This window comes from Helianthus annuus, chromosome 16 (assembly GCF_002127325.2).
Source record: "Helianthus annuus cultivar XRQ/B chromosome 16, HanXRQr2.0-SUNRISE, whole genome shotgun sequence".
Taxonomy (NCBI): domain Eukaryota; kingdom Viridiplantae; phylum Streptophyta; class Magnoliopsida; order Asterales; family Asteraceae; genus Helianthus; species Helianthus annuus.
In genome coordinates this window covers 8,359,306-8,378,923 of record NC_035448.2, presented here as the reverse complement: position 1 = coordinate 8,378,923, position 19,618 = coordinate 8,359,306, and the positions used below count along the sequence as shown (strand labels likewise).

The 19,618-nt window shown below is 37.7% G+C and overlaps 1 protein-coding gene across 1 annotated transcript; it reads left to right on the top strand.

Moving 5' to 3' along the window:
• The first annotated feature begins 1,759 nt into the window (after positions 1 to 1,759).
• LOC110943393 lies at positions 1,760 to 3,080 on the top strand. The gene is made up of 2 exons (XM_022185144.1): positions 1,760 to 2,843; positions 3,067 to 3,080. The coding sequence occupies exons 1-2, from the start codon at positions 1,760 to 1,762 to the stop codon at positions 3,078 to 3,080; spliced, it is 1,098 nt and encodes a 365-aa protein (XP_022040836.1).
• Positions 3,081 to 19,618: the final 16,538 nt, after the last annotated feature.

Genomic DNA, 19,618 nt, shown 5'->3' with positions numbered 1-19,618 from the left:
AGATAAAAATATGCTCGTTCTAATGACATATTCGTCGTTTTATAAAATGTCATATTTTAAAAGTTATACTAGAAAAACGAGTTAAGCAGCTGAATTAATATATATAAGCAAGCAAGCTAGAAGGTCAAGCAGGTAGGTAGGCACGTCAATTGAATCCCACATCGACTAGAAAAGGATTTGAGGTGCCTGCTTGCTTGCTTTAAATAAGAGTCTCAGTAGGTTGTTTAGGTACCAGTTTTTTTAACGGGAATGCTCTAGTATAGAGAATCCTGAGTATACGATACCGCGTTGGGTGTTGTTAATAGTCATTTTTGGAGCGCGAGTAGGAGCAGGAGTAGGGAAACTCTACATCAACGTGCCGTAGATAGTTTTGAGGTATACTCTCGTTTAAGTTTATGTTTAGTTATTTATTATTTATTTTTAGTAGTTAATATTAGTTTTATTATTATTAATAATATATTAGTAGTAGTAGTGTTAGTATTATTTTTAGGTACTAGGGTTATTGTCAGGGGCGGGTATTGGGTAGCCTAGCCTTAGTTAGACATGGACTGATCACCCATGCTTAAACAAGGTAGGGTTAACCAATATCCAACCATGATAATGACTAGTTAGGTGTACCATTACCTAACCTAGGATTATGTAATTGTGTCAGGACCTTGAGACATAACCCAGTATTACTAGCGGCTGTTAAGCAATTGCTAATCAGGTGAGTCATCATACTTTTCTTTTAAACTATGATAGTATATTCGTCCATAACTGGTAATAATGAGAATGTTGCAGTATGCATGTGTCAGTAGGGGTATATGGGATCCTATTATGCTTAATGAGGTGTGTCACTCTGGGAAGGGTAATAAGGTGTTGTACCCACAGGCACTTCGTGCTTGTAAGGTCCAGCGACACACACTCATACCTATGTGACGGCCGTAGGGGGCACAGCTGGAGGACCAGTATGTCTCTTGTACGGTGGTTTGTGACAAGTCAAATGTGACCTATAAGGTTCAATGAGGCCCAACCTGACTATAATGTGGTCACATACCCATATTGTGTATGCATATAATGTAAATTGTGGTCTGTCTTTATAAAAATTGTATAGTATGAGCTCACCAGTATATATCTGACGTCGTTTTGAGTATACTTATCTAAGGTGAGTCATGAGGAAAGCTATAGGAACTACTTGACAGTTGTGGAGTTTTAGAAGATCAAGGAGTTCTTAGTTGCCAAAAGTTTGTAGATAAATAAAGTGTTGTACTCAGACTATTATAAGTTTTAATGAAAGTTTAGTTTGTTTCCGCTGTAAGTGTATCAATTGTGCACAATCACCCGGGTTACGGGGTGAGGATGTTACAGTTGGTATCAGAGCGCAAGGTTTTAGCGAATTAGGTATTGCAGGAATGCCTAAGCTTTAACCAGTAGTTCTTTAAAGATTAATAGCACACTCAGACTAGGCCAAATAACATGTTCTCAGGAAAAGTACTTGCATAGTCAATTGAGTGACGCTAGAAGAAGTAAACTTGTTGTGCCTTTTTATGTGCTATATATATATATATATATATATGTGATGTATATAGTTGTTATATTATAATGATGTATCATATATACTAGTAAATCTTTATACTCATATTCCTATAGGAAGGAGACAATGTCTGAACATGGAGATAAACAAGGGTCTAGAAATAATCAAAATAACAGAAAGAGAGAGGAAGGTTCTTATAGGACTCGAACTCCCTCTCATAGTGTCAGGTCCCGGTCTAGTACAAGCATGCGTCTAAATGCTGAGGATATCCACAATATAGCTGTGGAAGTGGCTAAGGTAATGAAGAATGCACAAACCGGTAATGTTAACCAATCTGGAGAACGACATGAAGAAAGCTCAGCAGCCTCCACGCCAGTACAAAGGGAAGGAATGGGCGAAAGGAAAAACACTATTGCAACCACGCCACAAGAAGGAAAAGGCGAATATTCCAAAGCAAAGGAATGTACTTATAAGCACTTCATGTCCTGTAAACCTCAATCCTTTGACGGAAGAAAGGGAGCACTAGAAGCTCAAGACTGGCTCAACAGAATGGAGTCAGTATTAGACATATGTGAGTGTGATGACCGCAACAAAGTACGGTTCGCCGTACATATGTTTGAAGCTGAAGCCCTTCACTGGTGGAACATTGTGGTCCGAACAGAGGGAAAAGAAAAGGTTAAGGAGATGAAGTGGGAGGAGTTTATTCATAAGTTTCTTGCTAAGTATTGTCCTCCCAGTGAGACCGAGCAACTGGAAGTAGAATTCTTTCAGTTAAAAATGGGAAATAAAACCTTTCGAGAGTATGTTTCTCGTTTCAACGACATATCTCGACTGGTTTCTTATTTAGCATTGACTGAGGAACAACTGATCAATAGGTTTATTTGGGGTCTACCCTCTAAAATGAGGGTGTTTATCAAATCCAAATCCCCCAAGACTTTTGCAGAAACTGTTGAAGCTGGCGCCGTCATGGCTGCCGAGATGATTCTGCGGCAGGCTGAATCCCCCGCACCAAAAAGGAAGTGGGAAGAAAGAAAGGGGGACACCCGGAATAACAACTTTAAAAGGCCTAAAACATTTCCTCAATGTCAAATTTGCAAACGTTTTCATACGGGGGAATGTCGTTTTCCTTGTCCAAATTGTAAAAAGACGGGTCATGCTCTTCAAGAATGCAAGGAAAAGAAGAAGTGTTTCAAATGTGGAGACCCTAACCACATGAGATCTGAATGTCCCGAACTTAAAAGAAATGATAGGACACAATCAAATCAGCCAAAAGGGCGGGCATTTGTACTCACCACAGAAGAAGCCAAGACCAATACAGACGTTATCACGGGTACGTATCTCGTAAATGATGTATATGCGCGTGTTGTAACAACTGCCACTAAAATCAATAATTAGGAAAACAATTAGTCAATAAGAAAACCCTAATTGAGACACCCAATTAATTCTGCACCAGCCTTAAAATTTTCAAAACAATCAGAATTAGGATCAGGACCCCTAAAACTCAAAGGGGGCAAACCCTAGTTTAATATTTATCTAAAATTAACGTTGCACAGTTCTGATTAGTTGAAATGTTGAGTCACCAAGGCTAGTCCCGAGTCTAGCCAGCCTATGAATTAGACTGCTTAGCTTACGGACCGTAAGGGGTCAGGCATACGGTCCGTAAGGGAGACCCAAAAATTACTATAAATAGCCGACCTTGGGACTTGCACAGAGGAGTTAAAACGACGTAAATAGCTTATGTGTACGTCGAGTTCAAGCTATTATATCACAATAAACACACATACGACCACGAGGTGCTGCCACAATCAGGGTAATAACTCGATCGCTATTACGATTCAACGTCCAATCGATTATAACTATCCAACAATTGTCCGAGTGCTGCTCAAATTGAGCTTGTACTTTATTATTCATTGTGATTTCAACTTGAATGTTTAAGTGCTGTTCGAATCGGACTATGCTCTGTCATTCGTTGTGAATCCATTGAATTGTTAAGTATCGCACTTGATAATAGTTGTGAGGGTTTAATCTCGTGAATTGACGTAACTGCTGAATTAGTTACTAATCCCGTTTGTGTGTGCATTGTTATTTAAATTAGGTTAAAAGGCTAATCAGTAAAGCTTATACTCTGCTCGTAAATCTGCAAAGTGAGTCATTCCTCTTTTATAAACTCTTTTCTCACAGTTTGTGAGTCATTCTCTTTTTATCAAACTGTTTTACAAAACTCCAAGTTATTTTTAAAGTTATAGTTACAGTGATTAAGTCTATGTAATCACCAAGTTACAGCCGGTATGTGGGGTTTTGTATACATTACTTATTTCCCGTCACACTTGGACAAACGGGTGGCCAAGGGGTGATCTGACCACAGTCACAGACACCATTGGACAAATGGGCTAGCCAATGGATGGTCGAGTGACAAATACTGTGGGTAGTTGGTTTGATATCAGAAACATTGTAATTCCCCTTAATACTGTAGATTATAACAAATGTGTCGTTTTCAGTAAAATGAATGATTCACTCAGTATTTCCCCGCTGACAATACCTTTTTCAAACATGTTTCAGGTGATCTGGTATGAGCAAAGAAAAGTGTCATGGAGCACTCCCAGCTTAGAAAAGTGGCTCAATGTAAATAAATAAATAAACATGTTTTGAAAATAAAGATTTCCCTGAGAAATCACATTATTGTAAATTTCGGGAATTTATCCCTAAGTTATGAAACGAACAGTTTAAATTATTGAAAGATCCTGTTTTTAAAAAGACTTCCGCTGTCGCTTAAATTAAATACCACGGGATTCCTGTCCCGCGGCTCCTGAAACGGGTCAAACCGGGTCGGGGGCCGTGACAGGAAAAGGTGGTATCAGAGCCACTGTTTTAAGCTTACTGATTAAGCTCACTGTTCTAATTAATTTAAGTTTATTGAAAATTTTATTTGTCATTCTGTGAATATATGCTTATTAACTGATTAATTGTTAAAATTACAGTATGGGTAAACAAAAGATTTCTGCTATCTACCGCAAATTAGATAGTACACCTAAAGAACAGGGAACCTCTTCCTCCAAAACTTCCGTCAAGTTAGAGGAAGGAATCTTTGTCCGTAAGGCAAATTACGAAAACCCACTTACACCAGAGAAAAGGAATTTGATTATTAGGAAGGGTCAAGAGAAAAAGAAACCCCAAACCAAGAGAGTGAGGTTTAACCCGGAAATTCAGGAAATTAACAGTAATCCACCAGGGGAAAATAACTTAGATGAAAAATGGGCAAATCTGTATCTGCTCGCTACTGTAGCAGAAAATGCAAATCTTTAAACTCTAAATCTAGAAATAAGTACTTCCCAGTAAATAAATAAATAGATCTGAGTGTGTTCTGTTTCCTGTTATGTTGTACAAATTGGTGTGCAATAAAAATGTTTATTTGTTAAGCTTTGTTCCAAAGTTTTAACTTAGCATTTTATGCATTTTGCATATATGCCGTACAGCATGAATGAGATGTCGGAAGCATTTCAGAATCTCAACCTCTATCCTGTACCAATTGAAGTCTCCCACAACTTCACTGGTTACATTGCTGACATAGAGGAACCTCTGGAATTCCAAGCTCCATCACTGGAAAAAGCAAAACCTAAAAAGAAAAGAAGATATGTAGGGTGGCGAAAAGTGCGCAGAAGGAAACCTAGAAGAATCCCTAAAATAGAAAACCCTATGAGAGTGAGCAAGGGAAAAGAAATAGAAACTGGAGAAAGTTCCAAGCCAGCAGAAATAGGGATAGACTTAAAGCAAAAGGGAATAGAGATCGGAGAAAGCTCTAAACAGTCTGAGGAAATCACATTCCAGGACGAAATAGACCGCCTACTGGATAATTGTGATGTTCTAGAGCCTATCAACGATAATCTTTTCTCTTATCCTGCTACAGCCCAATTCCCAATAAACCTAGGACCAGCTATTCCAGACCCACTAGTTCACACCCGACCATTAGGCCAAATGGAGGAATGGTGGACCAATGACTGGCAATTCCAAAATATAGTTAATAGTCCCTATAGTTTTCTCCCACAGTTTGATCCAGAACCTATCCCTAATCCGCCAATGAGCTATGAAAATTTAGCTGAACTACGTCAGTTTGGTGAAGAACTGATAGGCACCGGGAATATGATCCGGGAAATGGGGGAGCAGATCTCTTGGAAGTACGACGAGAGGGAGCGTCGTTACTGAAACTGCCAGTAAACCAAAAGATAGGAGGGGTTTGGAGAAGTTTGTTTATATTATAATTAATATAGTAAAACTAACTTTGTAAAATGGGCAATAAAACACTGTAAGATAAAAAGTGTGTATTGAAGCAGGTATAATATATAAAACAAAACAGAAGTCGAGGCATCGACAATTTTGGCTATGCTTGCATGTTATACTGATCTATGTGTTTATCTGTGATTTTGTTATCAATAATTAAACACTAATAATTTCTATTAATACTAATTAGCAGATGGAAAACGCTAATAGTGAACCAGTTAATGAAATAAATCAGTCCGAGCAAAATCAGGAAGATCAATATATAACTAGACAAGATATTGAGCACTTTATTGCTCAAGGGATAGCCAATGCTATTCCAGAAATTGTGGCTGCTGTCCAAAAACCTGTCGAACCATAATTAATTCCTAGTAAACGTACTCCGGAAGATAACGGCAGTACCAGCATAAATGGAGGCGGCAATCATGACGATCATGATCCGCAACAGGCCCCACTCCCTAAGAGAATGAAAGCTGCAACACCTGGTTGCACTTACAAAGAATTTCTTGCCTGTAAACCCGCAGAATTTGCAGGTAATGAAGGGGCAACTGCAACACTGCGTTGGTTAGAGAAAACCGAAGCAGTAATTGCAATAAGTAAATGTGCTGAAGAAGATCAAGTGATGTATGCATCAAACTTGTTCAAAGAAGGGGCGCTAGAATGGTGGAACACGGTGCTACAAGCAAAAGGAAGAAGGGTGGCCTATGCAATGAATTGGGAAGAATTTAAGAGTCTTGTAGAAAGAAAATTATGTCCCGAATACGAGAAGGAACAAATGGCAAACAAGTTCCTGAGCCATCGTATGATAGGTGTAGACTGTCGAGGATATACTTCGACATTCTTCGAATATGCGAGAGTAGTACCTTCCCTGGCTTCGCCAGAACCGGTACTTATTTCCCGTTATATTTGGGGATTAATCGGAGAAATCCGTAACATCGTTAAAGCTGCGAGACCACGCACGATTGACGATGCTGTGGAATTAGCTAATACCTTAACTGATGAACTAGTCCGCACCAGAGAGGAGGATCGCAAGAAGGAATTGGCTCAGAAGATTACCCAAGGATTTCGCGTGGGTAATAGTAACAATAAGTTCAAAAAGAGGGGAACAGGGCAATCCTCATCACCTCCTTTCTACAGAAATTGCAAAAAGAAACACTATGGACAGTGCAATATATTTTGCAACTTTTGCAAGGCAAGAGGACATCGGGAAGAAGACTGCAGAAGGAAAACAAGAATTTGTTATAACTGCAGAGAAACAGGACATTTCCAGTCTGAATGTCCTAAGTTAGCTAAACCAGCAGACAGTAGAACTAAAACAACCGAAGGAACTACTAAGAAAAATGCACGAGCATTCCAGCTGACCACTCAGGAAGCCGAACTTATTCCAGACGTGATAGCGGGTACGTTCTTAGTGCATAACGTCTATGCAAAAGTATTATTTGATTCTGGTGCAACCCAAAGTTTCATTAATACTGCGTTCTGCCAAGCTCTTAACTTACCTCTAACTACCCTTAGGCAGATTTATACAGTCGAAACAGCAGAAGGGAATTCTGTTAACATAGACAAGGTTTTGCAAGAAGGAAAGATAGAATTATTAGGCCATAAGTTTTCTGCAAACCTATTACCTATGAATTTAGCCGGATTCGATGTGGTATTAGGAATGGATTGGTTGATAGCCAACCATGCTCGAATCCTGTGTGATAAGAATTCCGTAGAAATCCATACCCCCACAGGAGAAGTAATATTAATTTCAGGAGATAGACCTCGAAGGCCACTAAAATTCATTTCAGTAATGAAATTGGCTAGTTATTCAAGGAAACAAGAAATGGTGTATATGATTTCTGTAATCATTAACACTAAAAGTAAGGAACTCCAGGACATCCCTATAGTTTTAGAATACCCAGATGTTTTTCCTGAAGAATTACCTGGTTTACCACCTGATAGGGAAGTAGAGTTTAGAATTCATTTAATTCCAGGTACTACACCAATAGCTAAGACACCTTATCGATTAGCACCTACTGAAATGCTAGAATTGAAAAAGCAATTAGATGAATTACTAAGCAAAGGATTCATACAACCTAGTTCATCCCCTTGGGGTGCACCAGTGTTGTTTGTGAAAAAGAAAGATGGATCAATGAGGATGTGTATCGATTATAGGGAATTGAATAAAGTTACAATTAAGAACCGATACCCATTACCTAGGATTGATGATCTTTTTGATCAATTGCAAGGAGCTAGGTATTTCTCTAAGATAGACTTAAGATCTGGATATCACCAGCTGAAAGTACAAGAGGAGGACATACCTAAAACTGCTTTCAGAACTAGGTATGGTCATTATGAGTTTACAGTCATGCCCTTTGGATTAGCAAATGCTCCAGCTGCATTTATGGACATGATGAATAGGATCTGTAAACCCTACTTGGATAAATTTGTGATCGTTTTCATTGACGATATACTTATTTATTCCAAAAGTCAGGAGAAACATTGTGAGCACTTGCATACACTCTTAACATTGTTAAGAAAGGAAAAGCTTTATGCCAAATTCTCAAAGTGTGAATTCTGGCTACAAGAAGTGCAATTTTTAGGTCATATGGTGAATCACGAAGGAATTCACGTAGATCCTGCTAAAATAGAAGCAATCACAAATTGGAAAGCTCCACGAACGGCTATGGAAGTTAGAAGTTTTCTAGGCTTAGCTGGATATTATAGACGATTTATTAAAGATTTCTCTAGGATAGCTATACCTTTAACTAAGCTAACCTGTAAAGCTGTTAAGTTTGAATGGGGATCTAGACAAGAGGAAGCTTTTAGGATTCTAAAGCACAAATTGACAAATGCTCCAATTTTAGCTTTACCCGAAGGAACTGAGGATTTTGAAGTATACTTTGATGCTTCAAAATTAGGATATGGATGTGTGTTGATGCAACGCAAAAAGGTAATTGCGTATGCCTCTAGGCAATTGAAAAAGCACGAAGAAAATTATACAACTCATGATCTAGAGTTAGGAGCCATAATTTTCGCCCTTAAAATTTGGAGACATTATCTGTATGGAAGTAAGTTTACTATCTATACGGACCATAAGAGTTTAAGGTATATATTTGGGCAAAAAGAGTTAAATATGAGGCAAAGAAGGTGGATGGAAATCCTAAGTGATTACGACTGTGATATTCAATATCACGAAGGAAAGGCAAACGTAGTCGTAGACGCCTTAAGTCGTAAGTATCATGAAAAGCAAAAGCGAGTCCGTGCTCTTAGATTAAATCTACAATTAGATTTAATGGAACAATTGAAGAAAATTCAGGGAACGGCAATCAAGGACGATGCCGAAGGAAAAGGTTACATAAAGGAATTAGAACAAGGAAAGGATGGAATATGGAGATTCCACAAGAAACGAATTTGGGTACCTAAGCAAGGAGAATTAAGAAATAAGATTTTAGAAGAATCTCATAAATCTAGGTATACTGTACATCCAGGAAATAATAAGATGTACCAAGATTTAAGAAATAATTTTTGGTGGATAGGAATGAAAAAGGATATAGCTGAATACGTATCTAAGTGTCTAACCTGTTCACAAGTTAAAGCCGAATATCAGAAACCTTCAGGACTACTACAACAGTTAGAAATGCCTGTATGGAAATGGGAACTCATAACAATGGATTTTGTTACTAAGTTACCCAAAACCAGAAAAGGCAATGATGCTATTTGGGTAATTGTGGATCGATTAACCAAATCAGCTCATTTTCTACCAATGAAGGAAACCTTTAGCATGGAAAGGTTAGCCAAGTTGTATGTAGATGAAGTAGTATCCTTACATGGAGTCCCACTCTCCATTGTATCGGATAGTGATAGTCGTTTTACTTCCCGTTTCTGGACAAGTTTCCAAGAAGCAATGGGAACTCGACTTAATTTGAGTACTGCATATCATCCTCAAACGGACGGACAAAGTGAAAGGACGATACAAACCCTGGAAGACATGCTCCGAGCATGTGTAATTGACTTTGGTGGTAATTGGGATAGACATTTACCATTAATTGAATTCTCCTATAACAATAGTTATCATTCGAGCATCGAAGCTGCTCCATTCGAAGCACTGTATGGACGCAAGTGCAGAACTCCCGTTTGTTGGGCAGAGATAGGAGAAAATCAGTTATCAGGTCCAGAGATTGTACAAGAGACTACAGACAAAATAACTCAAATCAAGGAAAGATTGAAGACAGTTAGAGATCGTCAGAAGAGCTATGCAGACAATCGCCGTAAGCCATTAGAATTTCAGGTAGGAGACAAAGTACTTTTGAAAGTTTCTCCTTGGAAAGGAGTAGTACGATTTGGTAAGAAAGGAAAACTGAGTCCCAGATATGTTGGACCATTTCCAGTAATCCAACGAATAGGACCAGTAGCTTATCGTTTACAACTACCAAAAGAATTAGCTGGAGTACATGATGTGTTTCATGTATCCAATCTCAAAAAAATGTTTATCAGACGAATCCCTGGTAGTACCTCTTCAAGATATAGAGGTAAACGAAAAGCTAAAATTCGTAGAGAAACCCTTACAAATAGAAGACCGGAAAATCAAGTTTCTCAAACACAAACGACTAGTGCTAGTAAAAGTCAAATGGGAATCCAGGAGAGGACCATAATATACTTGGGAACTGGAATCAGAGATGAAGCGAAAGTACCCTCATCTATTTTAGTAAATCTCGAGGACGAGATTTTTCTCAAGGTGGGGAGGATGTAACAACTGCCACTAAAATCAATAATTAGGACAACAATTAGTCAATAAGAAAACCCTAATTGAGACACCCAATTCATTCTGCACCAGCCTTAAAATTTTCAGAACAATCAGAATTAGGATCAGGACCCCTAAAACTCAAAGGGGGCAAACCCTAGTTTAATATTTATCTAAAATTAACGTTGCACAGTTCTGATTAGTTGAAATGTTGAGTCACCAAGGCTAGTCCCGAGTCTAGGCAGCCTATGAATTAGACTGCTTAGCTTACGGACCGTAAGGGGTCAGGCATACGGTCCGTAAGGGAGACCCAAAAATTACTATAAATAGCCGACCTTGGGACTTGCACAGAGGAGTTAAAACGACGTAAATAGCTTCTGTGTATGTCGAGTTCAGGCTATTATATCACAATAAACACACACGACCACGAGGTGCTGCCACAATTAGGGTAATAACTCGATCGCTATTACGATTCAACGTCCGATCGATTATAACTATCCAACAATTGTCCGAGTGCTGCTCAAATTGAGCTTGTACTTTATTATTCATTGTGATTTCAACTTGAATGTTTGAGTGTTGTTCGAATCGGACTATGCTCTGTCATTCGTTGTGAATCCATTGAATTGTTAAGTATCGCACTTGATAATAGTTGTGAGGGTTTAATCTTGTGAATTGACGTAACTGCTGAATTAGTTACTAATCCCGTTTGTGTGTGCATTGTTATTTAAATTAGGTTAAAAGGCTAATCAGTAAAGCTTATACTCTGCTTGTAAATCTGCAAAGTGAGTCATTCCTCTTTTATAAACTCTTTTCTCACAGTTTGTGAGTCATTCTCTTTTTATCAAACTGTTTTACAAAACTCCAAGTTATTTTTAAAGTTATAGTTACAGTGATTAAGTCTATGTAATCACCAAGTTACAGCCGGTATGTGGGGTTTTGTATACATTACTTATTTCCCGTCACACTTGGACAAACGGGTGGCCAAGGGGTGATCTGACCACAGTCACAGACACCATTGGACAAATGGGCTAGCCAATGGATGGTCGAGTGACAAGTACTGTGGGTAGTTGGTTTGATATCAGAAACATTGTAATTCCCCTTAATACTGTAGATTATAACAAATGTGTCGTTTTCAGTAAAATGAATGATTCACTCAGTATTTCCCCGCTGACAAAACCTTTTTCAAACATGTTTCAGGTGATCTGGTATGAGCAAAGAAAAGTGCCATGGAGCACTCCCAGCTTAGAAAAGTGGCTCAATGTAAATAAATAAATAAACATGTTTTGAAAATAAAGATTTCCCTGAGAAATCACATTATTGTAAATTTCGGGAATTTATCCCTAAGTTATGAAACGAACAGTTTAAATTATTGAAAGATCCTGTTTTTAAAAAGACTTCCGCTGTCGCTTAAATTAAATACCACGGGATTCCTGTCCCGCGGCTCCTGAAACGGGTCAAACCGGGTCGGTGGCCGTGACACGTGTGTTATTTGATACCGGTGCAAATAGAAGTCTAGTGTCGACTACCTTTAGACCTTACTTGAACCAGGCGTCCCAAACCCTAGATCATACCTTTACCGTAGAAATGGCTGATGGAAGTCAAAGAGAGATAGTTGACATAGTTAAGAATTGTAAAATAAGCTTAAACAACCATGTTATCCCTATAGACCTAATGCCTATGGAACTTGGAGAATTCGACATAGTCATAGGAATGGACTGGTTGACACCGTATCATGCGGAAGTTATATGTGACAAAAGGATCGTCCGACTCCGATTACCCAACGGCAAACAGATAACAGTATCAGGAGACCGCACTGACAAGACTAAGAACCTTATCACGATAGCACAAGCACATAAATGCCTAAGGAAAGGGTATGTTGCCTTTTTAGCATACGTCGTAAACACTACAGAAAAGCAGAAGGTCGAGGACGTGCCAGTAGTACGAGAATACCCCGAAGTGTTTCCCGATGAGCTCCCGGGACTACCATCGGATAGACAGGTTGAGTTTCGCATTGACCTAGTTCCAGGTACATCACCGATTGCTAAGTCGCCGTACAGACTAGCCCCGACAGAAATGCAAGAACTCAAGAAGCAACTACAAGAGTTGCTTGACAAGGGGTTTATCCAACCTAGTTCGTCACCATGGGGAGCACCCATCTTGTTTGTCAAGAAGAAAGATGGGACGATGCGCCTGTGCATCGATTATAGAGACTTGAATAAAGCCACTATAAAGAATAAATACCCTTTGCCCAGGTGTAACAACTCTCATTAAAATCCGTAATTAGAATAATAATTACTCAATAAGGAAACCCTAATTGAGACACCCAAGTAATTCTGCACTTACCCTAAAATTTTCGAAACAATCGGAATCAGGATCAGGGCCCCTAAAACTTAGGGGGGGTTAAACCCTAATCGATATTATCCTTATTATTCATTGTCTGAATTGAATTTAATAAAACTGTCAACTCACCCAAGCTACTGGACACGAAACCTACCCTACCCTAAATCGGCATCTCAGGCGATACGCGGGAGGTTCCCCGAATTCTGCCGCGACACGCGGGAGAAGCCAATTTTCAGTATAAATAGAGGGCCTTGGGACTTGAATCTGGGAGTTGAAACGACGTAAAATCGTTGTCTGTACGTCGAGTTAAGGTCGTTTTACTACAAATAAACACACACTAATATCGAATCACTGCCGCGGAACAGGGTAATTACTCGATCGCTATTACGATTCATTTTCCGAGATCAATATATCCAAAGAATGTTTAAGTGCTGCCCACATTAGGGTTATACTTTGTCGTTCGTCGTTAATTCGATTAATGAGTTTAAGTATCGCACTTTGTCGTTCATTGTGAGAATTTGATCTTGTGAGTTATCGTAACTGCTGTATTGATCACTAACCCTGTTTTGTGTGCATTATTGTTGAAATTAGGTTAACAGGGTTAAAATCATATTCTATCCATACTAAATCTGCAATGTGAGTCATTCTTCTTTTTATTAATTGTTTTACAATACTCCAAATCATTTTTCAGAGTTATAATTACAGTGATTAAGTTTATGTAATCACCAAATTACAGCCGGTATGTGGGGTATTGTGCACAATATTATTATTATTATTATTGTTTCCTTCACATTAGGTGGGCGAGCCTAAAGTGATATACGTCACTCATTGGGACAGCCAATGGTGATATGACCACAGTCACAGAGCTGGTCTGTGACAAATACCTATTCTTGAAAGTTGGTTGATAATAAACATATGTAAAAACCCTTAATACTGTAAATTATAACAAATGTGTCGTTTTCAGTAAATTGAATGATTCACTCAGTATTTCCCCGCTGACAAAACCTTTTTCAAACATGTTTCAGGTGATCTACTGTAAATCAGGAAAAGTGCTGAGGAGCATTTCAAGCTTAAAATAGTGGCTCAGTATAAAATAAAGAAATATGTTCTGAAATAAGGATTTATCACTAAAACTTATGTATTATAAATTATCGGGGTTTATCCCGAATTGTGAAATAAAATAATCGGGAAAAGTTTTAGTTTTACAACGATCTTGATGTTAAAATTCCGCTGCTAAAATCACATAAATAAATATCACGGGATTTCTATCCCGCGGCTCCTGAAACGGGTCAAACCGGGTCGGGGGCCGTGACAGAAATAAGGTGGTATCAGAGCCACTGAGTTAAGCTAATTAAGTATTTAACAGATACTTAATCTTTCCTGATTACTGTTATGAGATTATGTGTTTTTAATTGACTATTTGTTAGTTACAGTATGGGTAAGCAAAAGTTACAAGATATCTATCTTAAATTAGATAGGTCAGTTTACGAAGAGGGAAGTTCATCCAAAACTAAATTTTCAAAGCTCCCTACAATTCCTGAAGAAGGAATATTTGTGCGTAAAGCACAGTATGAAAATCCACTTTCTCCTAGAAAAAGGAGTATGATTATTAAGAAAAGTAAGGAGCAAATCCGAGAAAAGAGGATTAAAAAGGAAACCCAGGAGATAATTAATAAATCACCGTGGGAAGATAAGTTAGATGAAAAATGGACAAATTTGTATATGCTAGCTATTGTAGCGGAAAATGCCAAACTTTAAAGTACTCTAAATCTAGTACTAGTACTTCTCAGTAAGTAGATAAATAAAGCTGAGTGTGTGTTCTTTCTTGTATTTTGTACAAATAATGTGCAATAAAACTTTGATGTTTATTTGTTAAACTTTGTTCCAAAGTTTTAACTTAGCATTTCTGTGCATTTTGCATATATGCTACACAGCATGAGCGAGATATCTGAATCTTTTCAGAACCTCAATCTTTACCCGGTGAATATAGAAGTTTCCCAAGAGTTTACTAGATACTTGGCTGATGTGGACCAACCTGTAGAATTCCATGCTCCACCTTTGACAAAGCCAAAACGAAAGAAAAAGAAGAATTATGTATGGGGTAGTCGTATTCGTAGGAAAAAGCCAGTTCTGAAACTTCCTAAAATAAACAACCCTTTAGAAAAAGAAAAAGAAATTGTAATCAAGGAGAGTTCTAAACAGCAAGAGATAGAAACTGAAGTTAGGAAAGATTCTAGGCAAATGGAAATACAGTTTGAGGAATATTCTAAGGAAATAGAAATGGAAGTAGGACAAGGTTCTAGACCAACTCAAATAGAAATCGGAGAGAGCTCCAATCAAAACCAAAACCAGGGAATAACTTTTCAGGATAAAATAGATTTTCTATTGGCAAACTGTGAAACTATTCAGCCTGTCAATACGAATGTTTTTACCTATCCTAGTGAAAATCCACTCCCTATGAATTTTGCACCAGCAATCCCAGACCCAATAGTCCACGCTCAACCTGTAGAAATGGAAGAATGGTGGACGAATGATTGGCAATTTCAAAATATTGTCAACGACCCTTATTCCTTCTTTCCGCAATTCGATCCAGAACCCCTACCTAATCCACCAATGAGCACTGAGAATATGGTTGAACTTCGCCATTTCGGTGAAGAGTTGATGGATGCAGGGAATAGAATCAGGGAGATAGGGGGACAGATTGCTTGGAAGTATGATGAAACGGAAATGCGTTTTTAGAACAACAAATGGTGAGGGATAGGAAGATGGTAAAACTATAGTTGTGTAATAGTATAGTAAATAGTGAAATCAGTCTGTAACATAACTCCAAATAAAACTTTGTAAAATATCTGTGTGTAGTGATGCATACTAGAACGGATATGAAATGGAATCGAGAAATCGATAGTTTTGACTTTATGTGCATTATGAATTTTCTGAGTGTTTGTGTATAAATTGCTATTTATCAAGATACTAATTAATATATATTATCAGATGGCAAATAATGGTAATGAACCGGTAAATGAAGCTAATCAGTCAGAGCAACATCCAGGGGATCAATATATGACTAGACAAGATATTGAAAATATTGTTGCTCAAGGGATAGCCAATGCTATTCCAGCATTTGTTGCTGCTGTAAAAAGTCCAATCGAACCGCAACATATCATTCCTAGTAAACGTACTACTGAAGATAACTTCAGTAATAGTATAAACGGTGGCCATAATCATGTTAATCATGATAATGAATCCCAGCACACGCCGCTCCCTAAGAAACAGAAAGCTACAACACCTGGTTGCACTTTCAAAGAATTCCTTGCTTGTAAACCCACTGAATTTGCAGGCAATGAAGGGGCAACTGCATCGCTGCGTTGGTTTGAGAAAACCGAAGCAGTAATTGCAATAAGTAAGTGTGCCAAAGATGATCAGGTCATGTACGCATCGAATCTGTTTAAAGAAGAAGCACTGGAATGGTGGAACACTGTGTTACAAGCTAAAGGAAGAAATAGGGCTTATGCTATGACTTGGGAAGAATTCAAGAGCCTGGTAGAAAGAAAATTCTGTCCTGAGTATGAAAAGGAACAAATGGAAAATAAGTTCCTAACTCATCGGATGATAGGTGTGGATTGTCGTGGTTATACTTCGACATTCTTTGAATATGCTAGAGTAGTACCTAACCTGGCTTCGCCAGACTCGGTACTCATTTCTCGCTATATTTGGGGATTAATGTAACACTCTAGTTATTATTTTAAAGGTTTTCGTATAAATTACGAATACAGACATGTATTTAGTGTTAAGTATCCTTAGGAAATTCCGAGTAAATTAAAACTTTTACAATTCATAGGCTATTCTACAAACGTGATTGGATTCGTCGTTAAAATTTACAACGAGGCAACGTGCGGAAGCATGAGTCTTTATCGTGTTCGGTTCTTCATTGAGCTTGATCGTCTTCCGGCATCCCATAGTGTACCTACATTTCATGAACATGAAATGCTTAGTCATACAAAATTTTAAACGTGTCTAAACGGGTCCGAGAAACAATCGATAATAAAACAACAATTTCAACCTGACCTCCACCGTAAATTACGGTAGCACCGTAATTTACGGTGGCCACTGGTTTTACATGCCCCTACCGTAAACCAGTAGGGGGCTACCGTAAGACTTTTCATCTCCACCGTAAATTACGGTGGCACCGTAATTTACGGTGGACCCTGCATCCAGCTTTTCCAATTTGCCGTAATTTTGACCCATTCATGTTTTTATCAAACGAAACATGTTTGTTTGATCCTTATTTTCACGGTAATCATAATTTCAATAATTCCTATCATATTAGGTTCAAGTCACGGGTTCCTTACGTATCTTAAACCCGTTTACGCTCATATGCATATTTGACCCGTTAAGGATATTTATGCATATTTTGAGCATGAAACGCTTTCATCCGTTTCTAGCGTTATTATACCACATTACTTATTATGAGATCTTCAACCACAACTAAATTTGTGGTGAGCTCAATGAGATGATCTATATAATCCGAGTTTTTCTCGTCGGATTGCTAATTTACGACAAAGACTTATATTGAATCTTTTGACCCAAGATTTACCCTTTTCATTCTCTATACTTATTCAAAGTATTTGCTTGATCATATAACTTGTTTTTAAACGACTCTTAAGGTTCATTTACTCGATTTTGCTTACGAGGGCGTTTTAGTCATCTTAAACCCTTTCTTAACAACAAAGGACTTTTCATGTTGTAATTGACCAAAATTCCACTGGTTGAACTAGGAATCTTGTTTAAATAGACATCATGTTCTTAAAACATAATGACAATAACCTAAATCATTCGGTTTACTTAAAAGATAACCCAATGTCCATTTTAACTTGTTTAGCCCTCATTGAGCTTCAAGTTCTAATGATAATTTGACCAAATATACATACCTGGCTCGAGTCAATATATTGATTCGTTTCGATACCTTGCCTTAGTAGCCGCTAAGCGATAGCGATGTACATATCCATCCGATATTTATTTCTATAATCACATAGCTCAACAATTATTAGTCAATATTGTCAAGGGTGATAATTTCACCTTTTGACCCGTTTGGTCTAAAGGACCATGAAGCTCTATGAGGTAGTATTTATTACCACCTTATCTATATGACTAACTTCGGTTTACACCGTATAGTCGTTCTACTTGTAAATCATTTATTTATTTCTTTGACCCATTATAACCCAAGCTATAATGTGTCCCTTCCCAATTAGACGGTTATTGTTCACAAATGACCAAAGTGCCATTTTACCCTTACTATTTGCAATGGTTCACCTTATAAGGTAACCATTAAAAACTCATTATCTTTTAGTCATTTCATGACTAATCAACCACATTAGCTCCTTTTTATCCATTAAACATGATTTATGTCCATTGTCTTTTGTTCCGGACCGCACTTGCCGTGTCGGAACATCATAATTTAAAACAAGACTTATTATTCACGACCTATCAAACCAATAGGTATCAAGTAACTAAAATGTAAGCTTTACTTACCTTGCATCCAAATTGTGCTTTTCCTCCTTTCTTGATTTGTTTGACCCGCTTCCTTTCCCAAGCCTCCACCTAGCTCGTTAGGCGTCAAACTATTTTAAATCATTTACGAGGCGGTTAAATTAGTCATAAAATCACGACTATTCCACCTCACTTATTTTCTATGCCGAAGCTACTATTCGGCTTCATGGTTAGTTAACTTAGCTTATCAAAAGTTAACTACTTTTTGATCACATGGTTTACGCAATTAAGTCGAATCAACATTATGATTAGAACCCGCTTTACCCCATCTTTCACGCAATTAGTCAAACAAGGAAATATGCGTTTCATTTCGAAATTCATAATATGAATATTCACTTAGGCATTTTAACAAACACCTTGTGGGCATATTCTATAAAATCAACAATCAATTTTCATAACTAGTTATTTAGCCAAGCTTAATACCAATTAAGCATGTTCATATCAATTTTCACATTAACAAAATCTGAATTCACTTCCTAGAGCTCAAATTACACTAGAACAACAATCAAAATTCTAGTGTTTAACATATTCTTACAAAACCCACTTATCACCTTCAATGGTGATTGTGAATTAACAAGAATTAAGCAAAATTCCAACAAGTAATTGACTAGGGTTTATCCCTAATCACTATCTCATTCCTATTTCATCCAAGCAACTATCATGCATCATGAATTTCGAGTTTCAAGTATTGATTCAGAATTTCAATTGGAATCATTCAACGAAATTTCACATACCTTATGATCATTTCACTGAGGTGATCACTAATACATGCTTGGATTTCGATTTGGGACTGATTTGGCCTCTCAATTTCTTGGATTTAGACTAGTTAGGGTTGAACAAAGGAGTTCCTTTGCTCCTGTGGAAAATGTCGACCAGAACACACACTTTAAGTGTGTGTTTTGGTGTTTAACTTTTATTTTAATAAAACATGTTTCTCAGTTGATAATATTAGTCCCTCATGTTTCCTTTTGTTCTAATGAAGCTATAACTCACCATTAGTCACTTAAGCACATGCTACTAACTAGATTAATTATTCCTTGTTATTTTAGCGGGTTCAGAAAGTTATAACCCGTTATGTTTTTAAGTCCCGTTAACTCGGGCCTTTATAAACTTATTTCCTTAAAATTATTCATTCACGTTTTATTAAATATTAGGTTTATTTATTAAATTCCTAATATTTACCGGGTTACTTCTACCGCTAATGGTACTTTACCCGTCTT

Coding starts and splice junctions, on each gene's coding strand:
- LOC110943393 (XM_022185144.1), top strand. CDS start 1,760: ATGCGTCTAAATGCTGAGGATATCCACAATATAGCTGTGGAAGTGGCT.